We start from the raw sequence: 19,975 nt of genomic DNA, 5'->3' as shown, positions 1-19,975 counted from the left end.
GCTAGAAATGTTCTCTGTCTTGATTTGGGCCGTGGTTATGTGGGTGGATACAAATGTAAAAATCTTAGCGCAACCAGACCTTGTGTATTTTCTGGTATACACAACACCATCTATAACGTATTTTAGACAAAAGCTTTCAACTTGAATCTAATCAAGACTTTATGTCTAACTTTCAGTTCCCAGGAAATGTAGGGATAGAGGAACTAGCTAAATGACACTGCGAGAAAGCAACCAGACCAATCCGTAAGGCTGGCCCTTCTGCAGGATAGTCAACTCAGTCTCTTCCACCAAGGGCACTGGTCAAGGTCAGAAGAGCTCAAAAGACATCACAACCAAAGGCAATGCAAAGCCTTGGTTTGGATCCCAGTTTGGACAAACCAATTGTAAAGGAAACTTTTAGAGGCAATTAGGGGTATTTAAATACGAATGGAGTTTTAGATGACAGTAAGAAATTGTTTTAAATGTTAAAAGTATGAGAATGGGAATTTGGTTCCATGGGATAATGTTATTTTATTTTATTTATTTTTTATTTATTTATGTATCTTTTTTGTGAGGAAGATTAGCCCTGAGCTAACATCTGTTGCCTATTCTCCTCTTTTTTGCTAAGGAAGACTGGCCCTGGGCTAACATCTGTGCCCATCTTCCTCTACTTTATATGGGATGCTGCCACAGCATGGCTTGATGAGCGGTGCCTCAGTCTGCCCCCCAGATCCAAACCTGCGAACCCCAGGCCGCTGAAGCGGAGCGCGCGAACTTAACCTCTATGCCACTGGGCCAGCACCCAGGATAATATTATTTTAAAAAGATACTGGAAAAAGAAAATTCTGATTCATTTTCAGCTTGCTGAAGGATAAGCCAACCCACAGGAGTACCTCAAAAATTTCCCTTTCTGGTTTCGGCACAGTGGTGTAGCAGTTAAGTTCATGTGCTCCGCTTTGGTGGCCCAGGGTTTGCTGGTTCAAGTCCTGGGCACGGACCTACGAACTGCTTATCAAGCCATGCTGAGGCGGCATTCCACACAGAGCAACTAGGAGGATGTACAACTATGACATACAGCTGTCTACTGGGGCTTTGGGGAGAGGGAAAAAAATGGAAAAAAGGAGGAAGATTGGCAACAGATGTTAGCTCAGGGACAATCTTCCTCAAAAAAAAAAAGAAAAAAAACAAAGACTCCCTTTCTGCCAACAACCCTTTTAACAAGAAATGGACCTTTACTGGACTTCAGTTGTGCACTAGCACTTTATATATTTTTCTCATTTCATAATAGCCATATGTTTTTCCTTTTTTTTTTTTTTTTTTTTTTTAGTGAGGAAGATTGTCCTTGAGCTAACATCTGTGCCAGTCTTCATCTATTTTGTATGTGAGACGCCACCATAGCATGGCTTGATGAATGGTGTGTAGGTCCGTGCCCAGGATCCAAACCCGTGAACCCCAGGCCGCTGAAGCAGAATGTGTGAACTTAACCATTACACCACTGGGCTGGCCCCTGTTTTTCCTTTTTAGAACTACTTTTAATTGAAAAAGTAATATATGTTTGATGAAAGATTTTTTATTTTTTATTTTTTGGTGAGGAAGATTGGCCCTGAGCTAATATTTTTGCCCATCTTCCTCTGTTTTGTATGTAGGATGCTGCCACAGCTCAGCTTGAGTGGTGTATAGGTCCACGCTTGGGATTCGAACCCATGAACCCCCAGGCCACGGAAGCAGAGCACGCTGAACCTAACTACTGCGCCACTAGGCCGGCCCCTTGATGAAAAATATTTTAATAGCCTAACAAATATGCAGTGAAACATGAGTTTCCTCTCACGCCAGGAAACTCCTTTTCTCAGTTCCTCTCCCCAAAGTCAACCACCGTTAATGGTTTCTTGTGTATCTTCTCAGAAATGAGACATTCTCTGTTCGCACAAAGATATGTATGGAGAGGTGGTCCCCAACATCTTTACTCAGTGGCAGCCTATTGTCCTACTGTACTACACTTGGGGTTTTTGACTTAACATATCTGAGAGACCCTTCCACATTGGCTCTCATGAAGGCCACCAATGATCTCCCTGGGGTCAGATCCAAGGCCACCTGTCAGTCCTCCTCTGAGTCCACCAGCTGATTGCTCCTGAACGGCTCCGGTACCTGCTGGTTTTCCTGCTCTCTCTCCAGCTCTTCTGCGCATTCCTCCCTGACCTCTGAACATCCTCGCGCCCGAGCCTCAGCCTTGAACTTCTCTCTGTCTTCGCTCACACCCTCGGTGATCTCATGCAGTCTCGTGGCTCTAAGTACAACCTCGACACTGACAACTCCCGATTTTCTCTCTCTAGCCTGAGTGACGCCCCCGAACTCCAGAGTCTTGTATCAAATTGCTTACTTGACATCTCCACTCAGATGTCTCAAACCTAACCTGCTCCAAACAGAACCCCCAAACCTTCCCCTCCTGCCATTTTTCCCACTTCAATTGTTGGCAACGCCGTTTCTCCAGCTGCTCAGGTGCCAAACCTCAGATATCCATGATTTCTCTCTTGCTCTCAAACCCCTCATCCCACCCACCAGCAAATGTCATTGACTCTCCCTTCAAGCTGTACCCGGAATCTGACCACTGCTCACCACCGTCACTGCTCCGGGGTCTGAGCCGTCATCGTCCTCTACTGAGATTATTGCAATAGAATCCTAACCGGTCTCTCTCCTCCATCCCTGCTCCCCCACCCAGTTTCTCCTCCACACAGTAGCAGTGTGATCCGGGTAAAATGAGACAATCTTCTATACTCCTCCCAGGAATCCCGTCTCCCTTAGAGTAAAAGGCAACATCCTTGCAGCGGCGCATGAGCCCTGCAGGATCTGGCCGCTCTCTCTGGCCCACCTCCCACGCCCCCCTTTGCTCATTTTGCCCCAGCCAGTCTGGTCTCCTGACGGTCCCTTGTCAGGTCCAAGCCTATGTTAGGGCATTTGCTGCTCCTCTGCCTGAGAGCTCTTGCCCCAGATATCTGCACGACTCGCCTGTTCACCTTTGTCACATTTTTGCTCATATGTCACCTTCTGTCACCGACTAGTGCCCCGAGGAACTCAAGGGTGGATTTGGAAGCATTTAACTGTCTTTATGTTAAGGAGACACCACCAGCAACCACCCTGAAGCTAACCAAGCCTCCCTACAAGAGCTACGCCCATGACCTTGCCTTAATTTTAATACAAAGCTCTCTTCAGAGGAGATTAAGCCTCATTACTGTAATCTGCAGCATATGCGGATGCATGTTTTCCAACTGAGACTGCCCAAGCGAATACCCGCCTCTCCCTTTTGAATATTCACTCCCCAATCGAAATAAAAGCTCCTGCTTCCCTTTGTTTGGTCACGCCATGACTTTGGAAATGATTCCTCAAGGCCTCCTATTTGCTGCAAATACACTTTACTTTGTGAGACAACTTCCACTGGTGTAGAGTCTTATTTAACTCAACAGGAGGCAAGCCCACTTGGTTCGGTATCACTTCCAGTGGGATTTACCCCGACCACTTGATTAAGATCACAACACTCCATTTCCTTTCCATCTAGTATCCTTTATTATTCTTTTTGTAACATGTATTACTTACTAATATACTATATAATTTATTTACCTATTTCATATATTCATTGTCTGCCCCATGAGAACATAAGCTCTCTGAGGACAGGCAGTGGGGGTCCATTCACCTCCCACTTTTGCTCTGTTTTCATCATTGTTGTATCCCTAGTGCCTAGAATAGTGCCTGGCACATGGTAGGTGCTTAATAAATATTTACTGAATGAACAAATGGACAGTTATTATCCTATTTGATTGTTTCAATGGCTGCAGGGGTCCACGGCGTGGATGAGGTAATAATAGCATAGCAGTGGCTAACACTCCTAAGGCATATCTAATACAGTCCTTTATGAATTTAGCTTTACGAATTTAGATTCATTTAAAGATTTTATTTTTATTTATTTTTTCCCCCCAAAGCCCCAGTAGATAGTTGCATGTCATAGCTGCACATCCCTCCAGTCGCCGCATGTGGGACCCGGCCCCAGGATGGACGGAGAAGTGGTGCCTCCGTGCGCGCCCGGGATCCGAACCCGGGCCACCAGCATCGGAGCGCGCGCACTTAACCACCAAGCCACGGGGCCGGCCCTAGATTCATTTAAACTTCTCAACAACCATATAAACTAGATTTGATAATCACTCCCATTTAATAGATTATAAAACTGCGGTTTAGACAGATTTATTAAGTTGCCCACATCACACAGATAATAAACGGTCATGCCAATCTGGCTACGTCTTGAACTAACACATTTAACTTCTGTGCCAAACTGTTGCACAATGGGTTTACTTAACCAGTGTCCTGCAAACGGACACCATCTTGTGGTTCTTAGATGAGGCATACAAGGCTCAGAGAGGTTGAGAAGCTTGCCCAAGGTCATACAGCTAGAATTAAGTCTGTCAGCTCAAATCCTGGGTCTGAATTCTCAATCACTACATTTTGGACCACATCCCGAAGCTTCTGTCTCCCTCAAGAGGCGATAGGGTCAGGAGGGCTTCCCAGGTGGCTTGCTTCTGCCCCTTGCAGTGCCCTTCCTCCCCAAGGCCCCCCTCTACTGCACTTCCTCTTCCCAACCTGGAACCCTCTCGCCGATGGCCTCAGGCCACTGATGCACAATAGCCCACTGAATCTCCTTTTTTTTTTTTTTCCCCTTTTGCTCCCCAAAGCCCCAGATAGTTGTATGTCATAGTTGCACATCCTTCTAGTTGCTGTATGTGGGCCGCCGCCCCAGCATGGCCAGACAAGTGGTGCGTGGGTGCGCGCCAGGGATCTAAACCCAGGCGGCCAGTAGCGGACCCCGCGCACTTAACCGCTAAGCCACCGGCCGGCCCCGCCCACTGAATCCCTTAATGGTCCATCCTCCTCCCAGAGGGAATGTAGATGTCTCCAGGTCCCTGTTCTGGAGTTCCCTACCCTTGCCCCTCTCACCTCAGAGAGGCCCGGGTGGGCCTGGGGGTCTTACCTGACATTCGTTTCTTCAGTCTCTTCTATTGAGCACTTCTGCATGCAGGGCACTGTTAGAGGCAGCTTCACTTCACCTGAATCCAGACAGAATCCAGACTCTCAGCCAGTATCATCTACTATTGTGTTATGGGATCCAACGGTGAGCAGAGCACAGTCTCTGCCGTCCAGGGGCTCCTAGTCTAGTGGTGAGACCAACATTAGGCAAGGACTCTTACTCAAGTAAGAGTCCAACTGTGATTACCAGGTACGAAGAGCTAGATGGCTGAGATGCCAGGAAAGGACCACCAGCAAGAAATGGTGGATGGGTTTTAGCAAAGAGAGGGAAGAACATTCCAGATAAGGAAAATGGGACTGTATTTCTAAAGGTCCTAGGGACAGCAGGGACCACAGGATGCCAGGATGGCGGGGGCAAGGTGAGGGGAACGTGGTGGAGATGAGGCTGGGAGGCCTTGGTCTTGTCAAGGAGTTTTGGCTTTATCCCAAATACAGTGGGAGGCTAATTAAGCTGGATCTGATTTGCATTCTGAGGACAGTTCCTGCTGAAGAGTGGAGAATGGACTAGCCAGGACTGGAGGGGACAGACAAGTGGGGAAGCGTTGATGGGCTTTTGTCATTGAAAGAAAGGGAGGAAGTAGAGAATCTGAGAAATATTTGGCAAAAGGTCATGCTCCTTCCTGGGGTCAGCCTACACCCAAAGGCTGGTTGATTGGGCAGGGGTGGGGTAGGCAAAAAGGCCTGCTCCCTGGTTAAGGTGGGATAGCTCTGAAGGGTGGTTCTAGCTCTGGAGCTCCCTGGGGGATGACTAAGATCTTAGAGATAAAAATGCAGAATTTCCCATTCCCAGTGGAGAGGAGGCTTGAGGCCAGGACCTTCCTAGGGTTCCAGAGAAGCGTGAGCAGGTCCCTGGTCCCACCAGTGCATGGGGAGGATTCTGCTCTACCCTGGGCAGGGGTCCCACTCCTCAGAACCTGTCCCTCCCCCTCACATCTCTCCCACCTCCAGAAGGACAGTGAGCTGTGGTGGGGGCGCCTCTTGGCCCTCGGATGCTGGCCCTAGCTTTCCCTTTACTTGCTCTGTGACTTTGGGCAAATCCCTTTCCCTCTCTGAGTTGGAGTAATCAGTCACTCTTAACTTTTCAGGCAGATCACAGAGCCTTTGAGAGTTTGTTGAAAGCTATGACCATTATGGGCATAATTTGTGGCAGCCACAGGGTTCCTGAAGCCCTAGGGTAGGGTGGGGTGGGGCCTCAAGTTAAGAATCCTTGGATGAGACAGTAACAAGCCCCATTTCTGATGGCCTGCCGAGGACCAGTCTATCATCCTGTCCTGATCCTCACCATAATCCTTTAAGGCAAGCATTACATTCCCCATCTGGAGCTCAGAGATAGAACTTAACTGACTTGCCCACGCTGGGAGGAGCTGAACTAGGACTCCCAAGCCAGGTCTTTCTGAAGCCAAAGACCATTCTTCCTAGCAATGAGAGTCATCTCTGCTCTCATCCTTTCCCGATCCCCACCACACCCCCATGACACCATACATTTTAGACTTCATAACCACCGCTTTTTTGCAGTTTGAGGTGCTCTCAAGAGGCAAGGATTACCTTGTGAGGTAAGATGGAGGACCTGAGGCTCAGAGAGGCTAAGTGTCCTGCAAGGTCACACAGCAAGTGTGGGGTCTAGCTGAGAGGTGAGACAGCGGACATGTGTGATCACTCCTGAAGTCCCAGTGTGGACAAGCCTCACCTAGTTGCAACTTGGAAGACCAGAGAGAAGGGTTGGGGGAGGTTGTAATTAGGGGACAACGGCAGGCCCCTAGTGCTGGGCCTTGAAGAATAGGCTCAAGTTTGGTCAAAGAGTCTGTCACCCCTAGCAACTTGGTTCTTTTATTTATTTATTGAGGAAGATTAGCCCTGAGCTAACATCCATGCTAACCTTCTTTTTGCTGAGGAAGACTGGCTCTGAGCTAACATCTATATCCAATTTTCCTCCTTTTTTGTTCCCCAAAGCCCCAGCAGATAGTTGTATGTCATAGTTGCACATCCTTCTAGTTGCTGTATGTGGGACGCGGCCTCAGCATGGCGGGAGAAGCGGTGTGTCGGTGCCCGCCGGGATCCGAACCCGGGCCTCCAGCAGCGGAGCGCGCGCACTTAACCGCTAAGCCACGGGGCGGCCCAACAACTTGGTTCTTTCATTTCTCCCTGCTTCAATTCGAGCTATTCCCTCTTCTCAAACCCGTCAGAATCTTCCTTATTTTCCAAGGCCAGCTTAAATTTCCGCCTGAAACTTTGAGCCCTCCCTCCCCTCATTCATTTTTCCTGCCTGGGCCCAGGGTGAGACGTCCTGGAGCTCTTGGAAGGCAAGATGCTCCCCTACTGCCCCACAGGGCTTGGGCAGGGCAGGGTGGGGTTCGGTGAATCAAGGGCGCTGAGCCGGACGCTGACCTGCACCCCCAAAGGAAAGGGTCTCCTGTGAGTGTTCCACCCTTATCTTTGATGCTTCTAGTCCTTCCCCTTTCCCCCTCGGTTGAAGGGGACCCAGAGTGTGAGCTGCTGGTCGACGCCCTAAGCCTGAGAAGGCCCTTGGGTGTTCATGTCCCCAGCCCAGGAGCCCACATCCTGGGCGTGGGTCTGTCTCCTCGAGGGAAGAGAGATGATCTCATTGACTGTCTGTATCCCGCCCCCCGCTGCAGTTCCAATGAATTATATTGGGGGAGGGGGGCTGAATACGGCTGGGAGTACAGAGATGCTTTTAATGAATGAAACTCAGTGGCTCCATCACTCCCAAAGGACAGGCGGGAAATGCCCACACCACGACTCCTCTCGCCCCTTTAAAAAGTAAAACCCCTTACAAGGGCCGCCCTAAACCCAGTCCCGCGCCCTCCGTCCCCACGCTCCACAGCCGGAGCCCCGACACAAACAAGCACCAGATCGCCAGGCGGGGAAGGCGCGGCGCCTTTAAGAGGCGGCGGGCGGTGCTGCCCCCTGGCGGCCGGCGCGGCCGCGCTTCCTCCGCCCCGCGGGGGTCCAGCGGGGTCCCGCGGGCCGGGCGGCCGGGTCAGCGCGGCGGCGGCGCGGGTGAGGACAACGGCCCGGGCCGGGCCGGGGGTCCGGGCGCGCGGGGCAGGGCGCGCGCCGCCCGGGGCTGGGAGGGCGGGCCGGCGGGCGGGAGGAGGGACTCGGGGGCGGCGCGCGGCCCGAGCGCGGGCCGGCCGGCCGCCGGAGGGCGTGCTGCTGGGCCCCGCGCGCCGGCAGGGCGCCGGCAGGGCGGCGGCGGCGGCGGCGGCCCGGGGAGGCCTGCCTGCTGTCCGGCCGCCCGGCCCGCGGGCGCTCGCGAAGTCGCGCGCGGGCGAGCCCGCGGCGGGGGCGGCGGCGGGGGCGGGGGCGGCGGCGGCGGCGGCGGCCAGTGGCGGGCCGCGCTGAGCGCCGCTCCCTCCGCCGGCGCCCGCCCCGCCCCGGCCCGCCCTCCCGCAGGGCTGCGCGCCGGAGCCCGTTCCGCGTCCCCGCCGCCGGGAGGAGGTGCCCGCACGCTCGCGGCGCGCGCCGGCCGCCAGACTCGGCCTGTGGGCGATTTCCTCCGGACCCGAGCTCCCGGCCCAGGAGGAAGATGCAGACCTTTCTGAAAGGGAAGCGAGTTGGCTACTGGCTGAGCGAGAAGAAAATCAAGAAGCTGAATTTCCAGGCCTTCGCCGAGCTGTGCAGGTAAGGAGAGACGGGGCTCCGGCGCACCGGGACCCCCGCCCGAGCCCGGGTCAGCCTCAGCGGCTCTTTGGGGAGGTTAGGGCAAAACGGGAAGGAGCGGGGCGCGGGACGCCGAGTCCCAGGAGCCGGGTGGCCGTGGGGGCCGCCGGCTGTGTCCGAGGGAAGCGGTGGCCGGTGCGGGCGGAGTGGCACGGAGCAGGACTCTCAGATGCGCGGGGATCCGCGGTGGGGAAGCCTCCCGCCGCCCAGGGCGCGGTGGGGAGGCTGCTAAAGGTGGCAGAGGGACCTGGGAAATCGGGGGATCCACGCTGTCTGCCTGTGGCTGGAGGTTACTTTTAAACTCTTTTTCTTCCTTCGCCCCCTTCCCTTCCTGGAGAAGGGCACCACTGTTCATATGTTCGTGGACCACCTACTACGTGCCCCGCGTGTGCCGCTCTTGAAGCTGTCATTGCGTGTCGCGGGTTAAGCCTGTTTGAAGCGAGTAGCAATACTTGGCATGTATGTGGTGATTTGCTGTCTCATTAGAGCCTCCCACTGGCCTTGAGAATTGGCCGGGGTGGTGATTCTGGGCCACGTGTTTGAGAAGGGGGATCCATCCGCAGAGAGGTAGGGTACCTCGCCTGGGGTCGCACAGCTAGGGAGTGGCTGGTGCAGAGGAGGTGCTGGGTAAATGCATGCGGTGTAGAACGGCCTTCCTCTATCTGGCGCGCCCTCCCATCCCCGTGCTGGTGCTCAGTGGTGGAGACTCCGGGTGTTTTAATAAGATTTCGTTCTTAATCCGTTACAGAAGCATCGAGTCTTGGGTCAGGTATGCCTCACCTCGCTCCATAGCTGTGGCTTTGCTTCTGAGAAGCTGTTCGTTAAATCCTGTTCTCAATGAAAGCCTAAGAGAATCCAGCTCCCCAAGCTTTTTGCAAAACTCTAGGTGGAAACCTTTTGTTATGCAGTGTCTCGGCTTGGTGGATTTGATTCTTGAAAAGGGGCCCCACTTGCATTTTTGTCCCTGTTGGGTCCCCAAACATCTTGTGTAATTGAACAGTTGGGTTTCCTTATCTCCTGGCACGCTGGAGCAAGTGGCTGGTCTGAGCTGCTGGCCTTCCCAGGTGGGCTGGCAACACCTCTGTGCCCCTCGTGTCTGTCCCAAGGGCCTGCTGTCCCCCTGCTCCGTGCAGACCCTGCAGGCACTCTTCTCCCCGCAGCCGGAGGGGCGCACCTTGTATGAAACAGCTCCTGGATCTGCATTCCTTGGTCTGGGGATGGAGTAGGCTGCCTTCTCTCAGGCTGTCTTCCCCATGAGAAAGCAAGCTTTTCAGGGTCGGAAGGGCATGTCGAGCAGCCTGGGGATTCACAAGGAAATTGGGAGGAACTCGCAGCCAGAGCTCTGAAAATGGGTGTGAAGACTTAGAGAACATTAAAAGGAGACACTTGAACATTCCACCACAGATACACAGACTTGTGGAAAAGGTGCCCTAGACCTGGAAGAAATGCGGAGGAGCCCCTTTGACGTGTTTGTGAAGGCCAGTTCTGGTGTCCGGCGCCGGAGCTCCCCCTGCAGTCATCTAAGCCTTGGGAAATCCCAGTTAATACCTTGCACCCTTTTTACTGAGTTCTCTCTGTATTTGTGTCATCCTGTGTCTGCAGCGAAAGCATGAGGCTTGTCATCTGGTTGGTATGTTTTGCTCAGTAATTAGGAGGCTCTTGCAAAACAGTTCCAGCCGAGACGCGCGGCTAGGTCCTCCTGCTGGACTTGAAGATTGGCGTTCCCTCCCTGTGGACCCCCTTGCCTTTAAGCTGGAGGGATTCAGGGCAAGCTACGATGTCAACCGTTCTGGGGGAGATCCAGTGTGGAAGGTTCATTTCTCTAGAAGGGTTGTTGCATTGAAAGTCTAGTTGCCTTCTTCTGGCCAAAATATTGGATTCAAAGAGAAGACGGAAAGCATCTGGGTCATCCTAGAACCTCAGAAAGTCCACTTTGTGTTTTCTTTAGGGAAGCTTTAGATATTTTGTCACTTAAGCTTAAGAAGGAAAAGAAAATACCAAAAAGAGTTTTTCTATTTCTTCTATCCTTCATTACTCTCGGGGCAGTGCCCCCTGGTGGCCACCGTTTCTACAGTGGGTGCAGAATGCTCCCACCCTTGAAAGGGTGGCCACAGCCCTGTGCTGTTGTGTTTGTTGTGAATACTGGTGGTGGATTTCAGTGGGCTGGGAGGTGATGTGGATGGACATTGTCACGTTTTCAACATTCGCAATCTGGGGGTGCAGTGCTCCTGTTTTGATGGATGTTGAATCGTCTGTAAATTCCCTAATGAAAAAGTCCAGAGATGTTTGAAAATGACCTGAGGCTCTGCTCCGAGTGTTTGGCGCAGTGTCAGCACCAGAGAGGATGACCTGAAGGGATGGTGATGAGTTGTTTAGTTGAACGTCAGGCCTTGTAAAAATCTTAGAGCAGGAAGGGATGTTGAAGATCATCTCATCCAGCCCCTTTGTTTTACAGATGGGGAAACAGGCATGCGAGGGGGCGGGTTCCATACTTTTGTCCCCTTTTGTTTAACTTCTAGAATGGGCTCTAATGGGCGACCTTGAGACCCACACAGAAAGCAATCACTTTTCTTCCTTGGGCATGTCCACAGTAAGGCGGACCCCTTTGTCATCTTCACAGGGGTCCAGCTGCTGCCTTTTTGTCCCAGAGATGCTTTTACTTGCACGGCTGAGTCGTGCTCTCAGCAAGCGCAGTGCTTGTTCTCCGGGGAGGAGCATCACACACTGATGACGGCAGCAGCGGGAAGCCTGGTCCTGCCTGCATACTTATGTAGGCATAGGGGCCAGCGCTCCAACCCTTGCTGCACCTTGGTAGTATGGGCCCTCTGACTAGTCAACAGATGAGCCTTTGACTCAGCTTGTTTGCTAGTGGGACCGTTTGTTCCTGTCACTCTGTTTCTTCCCCTCTCTCAGGGACATACTGTGGCTACATTCTCTCTTACCCCTCCCACCTTCCTTCCCCTTCCACAACACTGGGGCTGCCTCGCGGCTACCTCACGCCCTCTCTGTGGCTTTTTCAAGATGCCCAGAAGGGACTTCAGAGGCAGAGCAAACAAGTAAAGCTGTTAGTTGCAAATGCTGGGTGATTTTAGTTTTTAATCTGCTTAGTTCTCCCTCCACAGTGCCCCGGCTGGAAATGCCAGCTGACCCCGGATCCCTTTGTTCGCGTTTTCTGTGCCAGTCCTCCCTCGCCTTGCCACTCTTCTCTTTCCTGCCGCTGCACCTGTGTTGCAGGAGGTGGTGACAAGGCACATGACTTCCTGAAGCGTTTTTGTGTAAAGTGTGGGTGACCCCCTGTCCCTCTTGATGGTAATATTAGCTGACTTTTCAATGCAGTCCTTCCAGGCACCTCATCTCACTCAGGCCTCCCAGCAGCCCAGGGATGGAGGGGTGGGGAAACTGAGGCTTGGGGAGTATAAGGGACTTGCACAGCCGTTGGGCTTCCCTGAGCCCAGTCCTCTCCGCCAGAGGACACGGCTTCCTCATTAAGTGTCTGTTCTTTGCGTGGGTCAGGCCGGGCCTTCCTGGAGGCTCCAGAAGCAGGAGAACGTGTGTGAGGTTCTTGTCCCTGAGAACCTGGGAGGCCAGCGGGGCTGAATAGGCCTGTAGGAAGCGTGTTTATGGAGCAACCTCAGACCGTGTTATCCTTGCAGACTTTCCTGCCGGACCCCTTTTGTACAGGGCCTCCAGGAGGAGCTAGGCCCAGAGTCCACTGAGGCTCACGGTCACTGAAGGCCTTCTGGCGTCTGGGCCTGTGTCAGGCAGGAGGTTGGGGGACAGCAGAGCTGGGAGTGTGATGTTAACAGTAACCTGGCCTGGGAGGCATGCCAGGGAGCGTGGGGTGCTGCCACCTCCTCCAGGCTGTCCCTTCCCCTGAGGGCCTACGTTCCTTCCTTTAAAAGGTCTCAAAGGTCCTTTTCTGCTGGGATGGCTTAGCATTCTGGACTGGGATTCTTTGGTGAGCCTCTTAGTGGGGAGGAAGGAGGATCTTTCTCAGGCTTAAGTGATGCTGGTTTGTGGGTGGGCATTTTTTTGTTTGTCTTAGTGTTTGGATTTGGTACCATTTTGGGGGTGTGGTGGGGGAGGAAGTAGTGACTTAGTTTCCTTTGCTGTAGTGCACCGGGACTATCTGTAACTTAGCCTTGCAAATAAACACCTTCCACCGGCCTCTGAGGGAGTAAACTGGACTTACTGTGGGAGAGGATGTCCACCTGGACACTGCTGTCTGTTGAGGAGACTGCCTGGGTCCCAGACCAGGTACCACAATGGACTACCCGTGTGACCCTGGGCACGTGCCTTCACCCCTGTGCCTCAGTTTCCTCATCTGTAAAGGGAGGATAATAACAGTACTTAGCTCCGGGTCATTACGCGCGTTGAAGGAGTCGATATGCGGGACATGTGAAGTGCCTGGAGCTCTCAGTGGTGTGGCTACTGTTACTTTTTTGTTGTTGTCCTTGGGGAGGGGTGAGCCGGCTGCCCGTGGAGGCCTCTCTGTTCCGGGGTCTTTGGCAATTGTAGATTTCGTGGTCTTGGTTTGGGCAGTTGGCGAGCGACCCTAAGGTCCGTGATGGATGCTGACTGATCATCCTGCTGGGGTGTGGGGTTTGTGGGGCGGCAGGCATGGCTGGGGGGGGCCTGCCCTGCCTGGCTGCCTCCCAGCATCGCGTGTTCTTCTGTAGCACACGGCCCATTTGAATCTTACAGCCCCCAGGAGGCAGGGGTGCTGTCCTCACCTATTTTAAGGCTGAGGAACCCAAGAAAATTATATGTTAATCAAGATGATACTTTCATTTTTTTAAGTTTGGAGATTCGAGAAGAGTTTGCGCTGGGTTTCCTGAAAATGCCAAGAGTCTCCACGAGCAATCATTATTATTAGCTGACAATTATGGTTTCCTTATCTTTGTGAATGTTTTAATACATGTATATGTTAAAAAAATCAGAGGAGGGGCCGGCCTGGTGGCGCAAGTGGTTAAGTGCCCGCGATCCACTGTGGCGGCCCAGGGTTCGCTGGTTCGGGTCCTGGGCACGCACTGATGCACTGCTTGTTAAGCCATGCTGTGGCGGCGTCCCATATAAAGTCGAGGAAGATGGGTGCGGATGTTAGCCCAGCGCCAGTCTTCCTTAACAAAAAGAGGAGGATTGGCAGATGTTAGCGCAGGGCTGATCTTCCTCACAAAACAAAAACAAAAACAAAAATCAGAGGACTCAAAGTACACAAGGAAAAGTCTGTCAGTTTCCTTGTTCCTGAGTTCTGGACACTCAGGGACAATGGCTGTTGGCAGTCTCTCTCTGTAGGTGTTTGGTGCAAACACAGGGGGACACGTGTGTGCGCGTCTCTCTATACACACCGTTCTGCCCCTGGCTCATTGCAAGTAACACCGTGTCTTAGAGAAATCATGCATCACTGCTGCATTTGGAGACAGTTCCGTATCATTTGCCTCCTTTCTTTCTTTCTTTCTTTTTTTTTTTTGTGAGGAAGATCAGCCCTGAGCTAACATCCATGCCAATCCTCCTCTTTTTGCTGAGGAAGACTGGCCCTGAGCTAACATCCATGCCCGTCTTCCTCCACGTTATATGAGACGCCGCCACAGCATGGCCTGACAAGCAGTGCATCGGTGCGCGCCCGGGATCCGAACCCCGGCTGCCAGCAGCGGAGCACGCACACCTAACCGCTACGCCACGGGGCCGGCCCCATTCTCATTTCTTTAATGGCTGTGGGGTCCAGCTCTTAAAATGAGGGACTGTATTTCTTGCCCTGTGGTTGGGTTGGTAGACAGCAGGGCAATGAGAGCCCTGCCCCATTGCCGGATAAGTGAGTGTGGGGTCAAAGGGCACAGACATTTTACTTTTTCACGTCAGTTCTGAAACTGCTCACAGCGACATGGCACTGCTCACAGATGACAGTGATGGGCGGGCCTGTCACCCATACCCTCTGCATCGTGTGGACAAACGGTTTTTGATCTTGGCCGCACACACGGGTGAGAAATGGCACTTTTGATTTGCATTTCTTTTAAGTCGGTGAGACTGAGTTCCCGTTGTCGGGGGCTGACTGTGCATTAGGCAGGCCCGGTACAGAGCGAGGGCGCCTCCGTCCCTAACCTTTGGGAAGTCGTGCCTCCACTGGTTATTTCTCCCACATGGTGCAGCAGATATGGAGGCTTCAGTAAAGGCTTAGTGAAGGGCGTCATGAGTGCAGTTCCTGAGCAGTTGGATGTAAATAGGGTTTCTGTTCCCACTCGTATTTTGTTTTTTAATTTTTTTATTTATTTATTTTTCCCCCAAAGCCCCAGTAGATAGCTGTATATCATAGCTGCAGATCCTTCCAGTCGCTGTTTGTGGGACGCGGCCTCAGCATGGTCAGAGAAGCAGTGCCTCGGTGCGTGCCCCGGCTCCGAACCCGGGCCGCCAGCAGCGGAGCGCGAGCACCCAACCGCTAAGCCACGGGGCCGGCCCTCCCACTCGTATTTTGAATTCAGCTGGTGAGCTAGCTTTTTGAGGGAGTGTTCTGGTAAAAGGTAAGATTCATTTTAGAAAGCATCCTTCAGATGTTGCACCTACTCCTTCCCTGGCAAAGCCAGTCTTAAACACCTTCCCCTTCAGGCATGAATCAGGCCCACCCAGCTCTCCCCCTCCACCGGCCCTGGGGAAGCGGGCCTGGGTGTGTATGGCCTTGCTCTGGGGAGAGTGCTGGAATCCCCAGAGGGAAACCCAGGCGCGTGGGGGCAGGTGGGGGGGTAGGGGGTGGCTTGTCCAAGGTCACACAATGGGATGTGGGGGGCCTCGCCCACCTCCAAGACCAGCGCCCTCTCCCCGCTGCCTGCTGCAGCCTCCTTTCAACAGCACTGCCTCCGGCCTTGTGGCTGAGGGGGCCTGTTGGAGCAGCCAGGCCGCTCCGCTGGGCTGTCTGAATTCCCCCTGGTGCTTTGTCTTGCCTGCTCCAAGCCGCCCTCAGAAAGCAGCTGCCCGTGTGGCCTGTGCCTCCCCAGCTGGGCCTCATAGGCTGGATTCTGCAGGCCCCTCATGGTGCCAGGCTGAGGATTGTGACAGCTCCCGGACGTGCCCTCCCGGCCCCCCGCTTTTAGGGCTCAGGGGATGGCTCTGTCACTGGCTGTGGTGATTTGAAAATCACTCCCATGAGGGAGCCCCAGACTCCTTTCTTCCCCCTCCTGGACTGTGGGTGCTGGGTGCCCACCCTGGGTGGCCAGAGACTGTCCCGCCCTGTTGACTGCTCGTGGTGTCCAGGGCAGCCGTGCTGGCAGAGCCTACCGGGGGGGACCTTGCTAAGCTGCCTGCCACCCCTGGAGGGAGAACCAGGACACACAGTCAGGCCAGAGCCCCGCCCAAAGACAGCGTCTGGGCGATGCCATTTTTTCCCCTTTCTGGGAATCTTCAGCCCTTAGTGACCCCCAGTGGTGGGCTTGTTCTTTCTCTCTGGACTTGCTCGTGGTCGGCTTATTGTCTGTGTCTCCTTCGACAAGCTGATCTATAAAGGTAGAGACTGGCGGTTTCGTTCACTGCTGAAACCACAGTGCCTATACCAGTGCACACAGGAGGAGCTCAAAAGCAGCTGTTAGCCGGTGAACAAACTGACTGGTCGGTTTTGGAGGCCTTCTCCATATCCCTGTGGCTTAGCCAAAGCCACTTGTGCCTCTGGCATGCTCTGAGCCAGGAAGGAAACCCCAGGGATCGCGGGAGATGGGAACAGAAGGTGGTGGGTCCCAGGTCAGGGAGGAGCTTGTTGGCTTCATTCTTTCAGTCTTTTATTCACTCAGCAAATCCTGAGCATCTACCCCAGCCGGCCCTGTGCTGGTGCTGGTTCCTGGCCTCATGCACTTAGATGCCTGGTAAGGAGGTGAAAGTAAACCCTCACACAGATACACTTAAAGTGCTGCAAGGTGTAATGAGAGCCAGGAAGCCTGCAAGGAGGGGAGAGAGCTGTGGCAGGGGTGGCTGCAGCCACTTTAGCACCATGTGGTCAGGCCTGTCTGAGGAGGTGACATTTAATGAGGGGGGCTGAGAGCCCTTTCCTCTAGGAGCTAAAGATCCGCGGGGCAGGCGGTGTCTGCTGCCTGGAGGCCCTACGCCTTGGCCTGCCTCTGTCGTAGCCCCGAGTTCCCGTGTGGACTGAGGACAGCCATATAGGGAAGGGCAGGCCGGTTTCCACTTTAGACAGGTGGTTGAAGTGGGCAGCAGGGTGTCCTCCTGTAGCCTTGTTCTCTGACAGTGTGATGGGAGGCCAGGTGCGTGGCCCCTGGGACCTTCCACCTGAGGCAGCAGCTGTGACTGGGGGCCTGGGACAGAAGGCCGGTGCTCACCTCTGGTCTGGCCCAGCCTGGCCTTTGTGTTCAGGAATGTGCCGTTCTGGCCTTGGGAGGCTGGGGTGGGGGGATGGGTGAGGATCCTATGGCCCTTGTAGGCCCTAGGCCAGCTGACCTTTCCCTCAGCTCAGGTTAGGCCTCAGGTGCCCAGGGGGCGGGGATGGGAGCCATGGCCTGATGTTGGTTGCTGGTTCTCTTATACCCTCGTTCACCTTCCCCCAGGCCGGTGAACTTGCCCAACACAAGAGGCACCTGGGGCACAAGTGAGTCACACACATCCTGAGTCCACCCCTCCCTGGAAACTTCTCCAGGGAAGGGCTCTGGGAGTCTCTGTTTAGCAAGAGCCCTGATGCTGCTTCTGGGAAACTGAAACTGTCTTTCCCAAAATGTGATACTAGGCCTCACCCCAGAATGGTCAGGCAGGAGGAACACCAGGTTAACAGGCTGCAGTGGTCTCCTTACTGCGGGGCTTCTCCAGAACAGGGGCTCTCCGGGAGGGCGTCTGGGATGTCAAGGCTCCCGGGCTGGTCCATCTGGGACCCCCTGTGTGGGACTCGTGTTCCCTGGAAGCACACCCGCGTCTGGCACCCGCCTCAGCCGCCCCGTTCGAGCCTCGTGGCATGGGAGCGGGCAGGGCAGGGACCCCAGGCTGCCCACTCAGCTTCCTCGCTTGCTGGTTGCTGCCTGTTGGGAAGGCCTCTCTTAAAAATCTCTTGCCTCTCGCTGCTGGTTTGCACTGGAGTTACTTAAAGGCGGGTCCCGAGACTGAATGGGAGGCAGTTTTTGCTCAGGAGACATTCCTGGGGACTGGCCTGGCCGAGTGTGACGCGGATTGTCAGGCTGGGACTGGGAGCAGAGGTGGTAGCCCAGCCTGTGGGGCTTCACTCTGCACACCTGTAGCTCCTCACCAACCGTCTGCATGCTCGGGTGTTGGAGCCTGAGCCATGACACCAGACTTGAGGCTCATTCAGACAGCCCCTCTCGCTTCAGAAGGGCCGTGTTGACGTTCCCCCCGTTCCTTCCTACGTTCATGGCTCACACCGGATTTCAGAGTGCGAGGAGAACCTACTATGGCCAGGCACTATTGCGGATAGGGAACCTCCCCTCCCAGATGGGTGGTGTGTCTCCATTTGCTAGGTGACAACACTGAGGCTCGGGGAGAGGTAAGGTGACTGGCTCTGTCACACAGCTGTGAGTGGCAGAGCTGGGCTTCACCCTTGTGGCTGGTTGACTCCTGAAACTGCTGTTTCCACCTGCCAGGTGGCCTTCGTCTCCTTGAACGTAACGTCCGGGCACCATTGACTTGATACTTGTTTCAGAAGAAAACCCAGGCGTTGTTTTCGGAGTGTCCTCTGTGTGCTGCTGTTGGGCCCAAAGGGGTGGTGGGGCAGCAGTGAACTTGGAGCACAAGACCCGCCCGACTGGCTGTAGATGACTGAGCAGGCCATTCCGCCTGCCCGAGCCTCTGCTCCGTCTGTGAAGTTGGCCTGGGACACCTTCCTTGAGGGCTGGTGAGCACGGCAGGTGCTTAATGAATGGTAGGATTTCCCCCTTCCCTCAGGAGGCCGTCTCCCTTTCCCTCCTACCCGACCAAGTTGGGGCCTGGAGCCTTTGACACCTCTCTGGTGGGACCCGCAACCCAGGGCAGACAGCTGGCCTCCCTGCCCCCCCATCTTTTTCTGGTGTGGGGGTCCTCCAGCGTCAGTGACCAGGACACGCCCCCGCCTCCCGGCTCACTGCTTCCTGGGGGGCCTGGGGTGGTAGGTGGGTACAGAGTGGACGCCCCTGTGGGAGTTTCGCTTTCGTTTTTGCCTCACTTTGTTTCCATCCAGCAATTGAGGGCTAGGGTGTGGAGGTGAGGAAACACGCGGTCCCCACCCTGGGGCGCCCGTCCTAGTGCAGGTTTCCAGGCCTCCTCTTCCCCCTGGAACATCTGGGGTGAGCCCAGCCATCTTCTTTTTAAAAAGCACCCCCTCCCTTGTGGTCGTACAACATGTATTTATTGAGTGCCTGCTGCATGCTGGGTGCCCTTGGGTTCTGGGGATCCAGCAGCGAGCACTGCAGAGTCCCCTCCGGCCCCAGGGACAACCTGAGGCCACAGAAGGTTCTTCCCTGCTGTGTGCTGGGCTGGATCCCTTGGAGGGGAGGGGGTAGCAGGAGCGCAGGTTGTGTGGGGTTCTCTTCTGTTCTCCCCGTGGAGATTGGGGGGCTCTTGGAGAGGAGAGAAAGGGGGCATGTTGGCATTGTGGGAGTGTTTGTGAATCCCTGCGTGCAGGGTCCTGGGCTCATGGGTATCTTTATGAGGAACGTTCAGTCCTGGGGGACTGTTGGTTCCTGTCTGGATGGAATTTCCTCTTCACCCTAGCCCATGTTCCAGATAGCAAAACGAAGGCTCAGAAGGAAGATGCAGAGTTAGCCCCATGTTGTAGAGCTAGTAGGAGGGGCAGCTTGGATTTGAACCTGGCCTTGCTGATACTAAAGTTTATTTTCTTTTTTTTCTTTATTGTGAAATTTTTGTTGTACATTATTGTTTGTCAGTCACAATATAAATGCATCCCTTCACCACTTGTGCCCACCACCCTAACCCCCTTGCTGCTGGTAACCACCAGACAGCTCTCTCTGTCCGCGTGTTGGTTTATCTTCCACTTATAAGTGAGATGATGTGGTATTTGTCTTTCTCTTTCTGGCTTATTTTGCTTAACATAATACCCTCCAGGTCCATCCATGTTGTTGCAGATGGCACGATTTTGTCTTTTTTTATGGCCGAGTAAGTATTCCATGGTATATATATACCACATCTTCTTTATCCACTCATCAGTTGAGGGACACTTGGGTTGCTTCCATGTCTTGGCTATAGTGAATAATGCTGTCATGAACATAGGGGTGCATAAGCCTCTTTGGATTGTTGATTTCAGTAAAGTTTATTTTCT

At 53.9% G+C, this 19,975-nt stretch overlaps 1 protein-coding gene across 1 annotated transcript in view; it reads left to right on the top strand.

Moving 5' to 3' along the window:
• The first annotated feature begins 8,504 nt into the window (after positions 1-8,504).
• ITPK1 (inositol-tetrakisphosphate 1-kinase) overlaps positions 8,505-19,975 on the top strand; it is a 177,886-nt gene continuing 166,415 nt past the window's right edge. The window contains exon 1 of the mRNA XM_058567583.1: positions 8,505-8,688. Coding sequence (XP_058423566.1) covers positions 8,594-8,688 — 95 coding nt within the window. The 5' untranslated portion in view covers positions 8,505-8,593. The remainder of the gene's footprint in view (positions 8,689-19,975) is intronic.

Source organism: Diceros bicornis, chromosome 24 (genome assembly GCF_020826845.1).
Source record: "Diceros bicornis minor isolate mBicDic1 chromosome 24, mDicBic1.mat.cur, whole genome shotgun sequence".
Lineage (NCBI taxonomy): Eukaryota > Metazoa > Chordata > Mammalia > Perissodactyla > Rhinocerotidae > Diceros > Diceros bicornis.
This window is presented reverse-complemented; position numbering and strand designations above follow the sequence as displayed.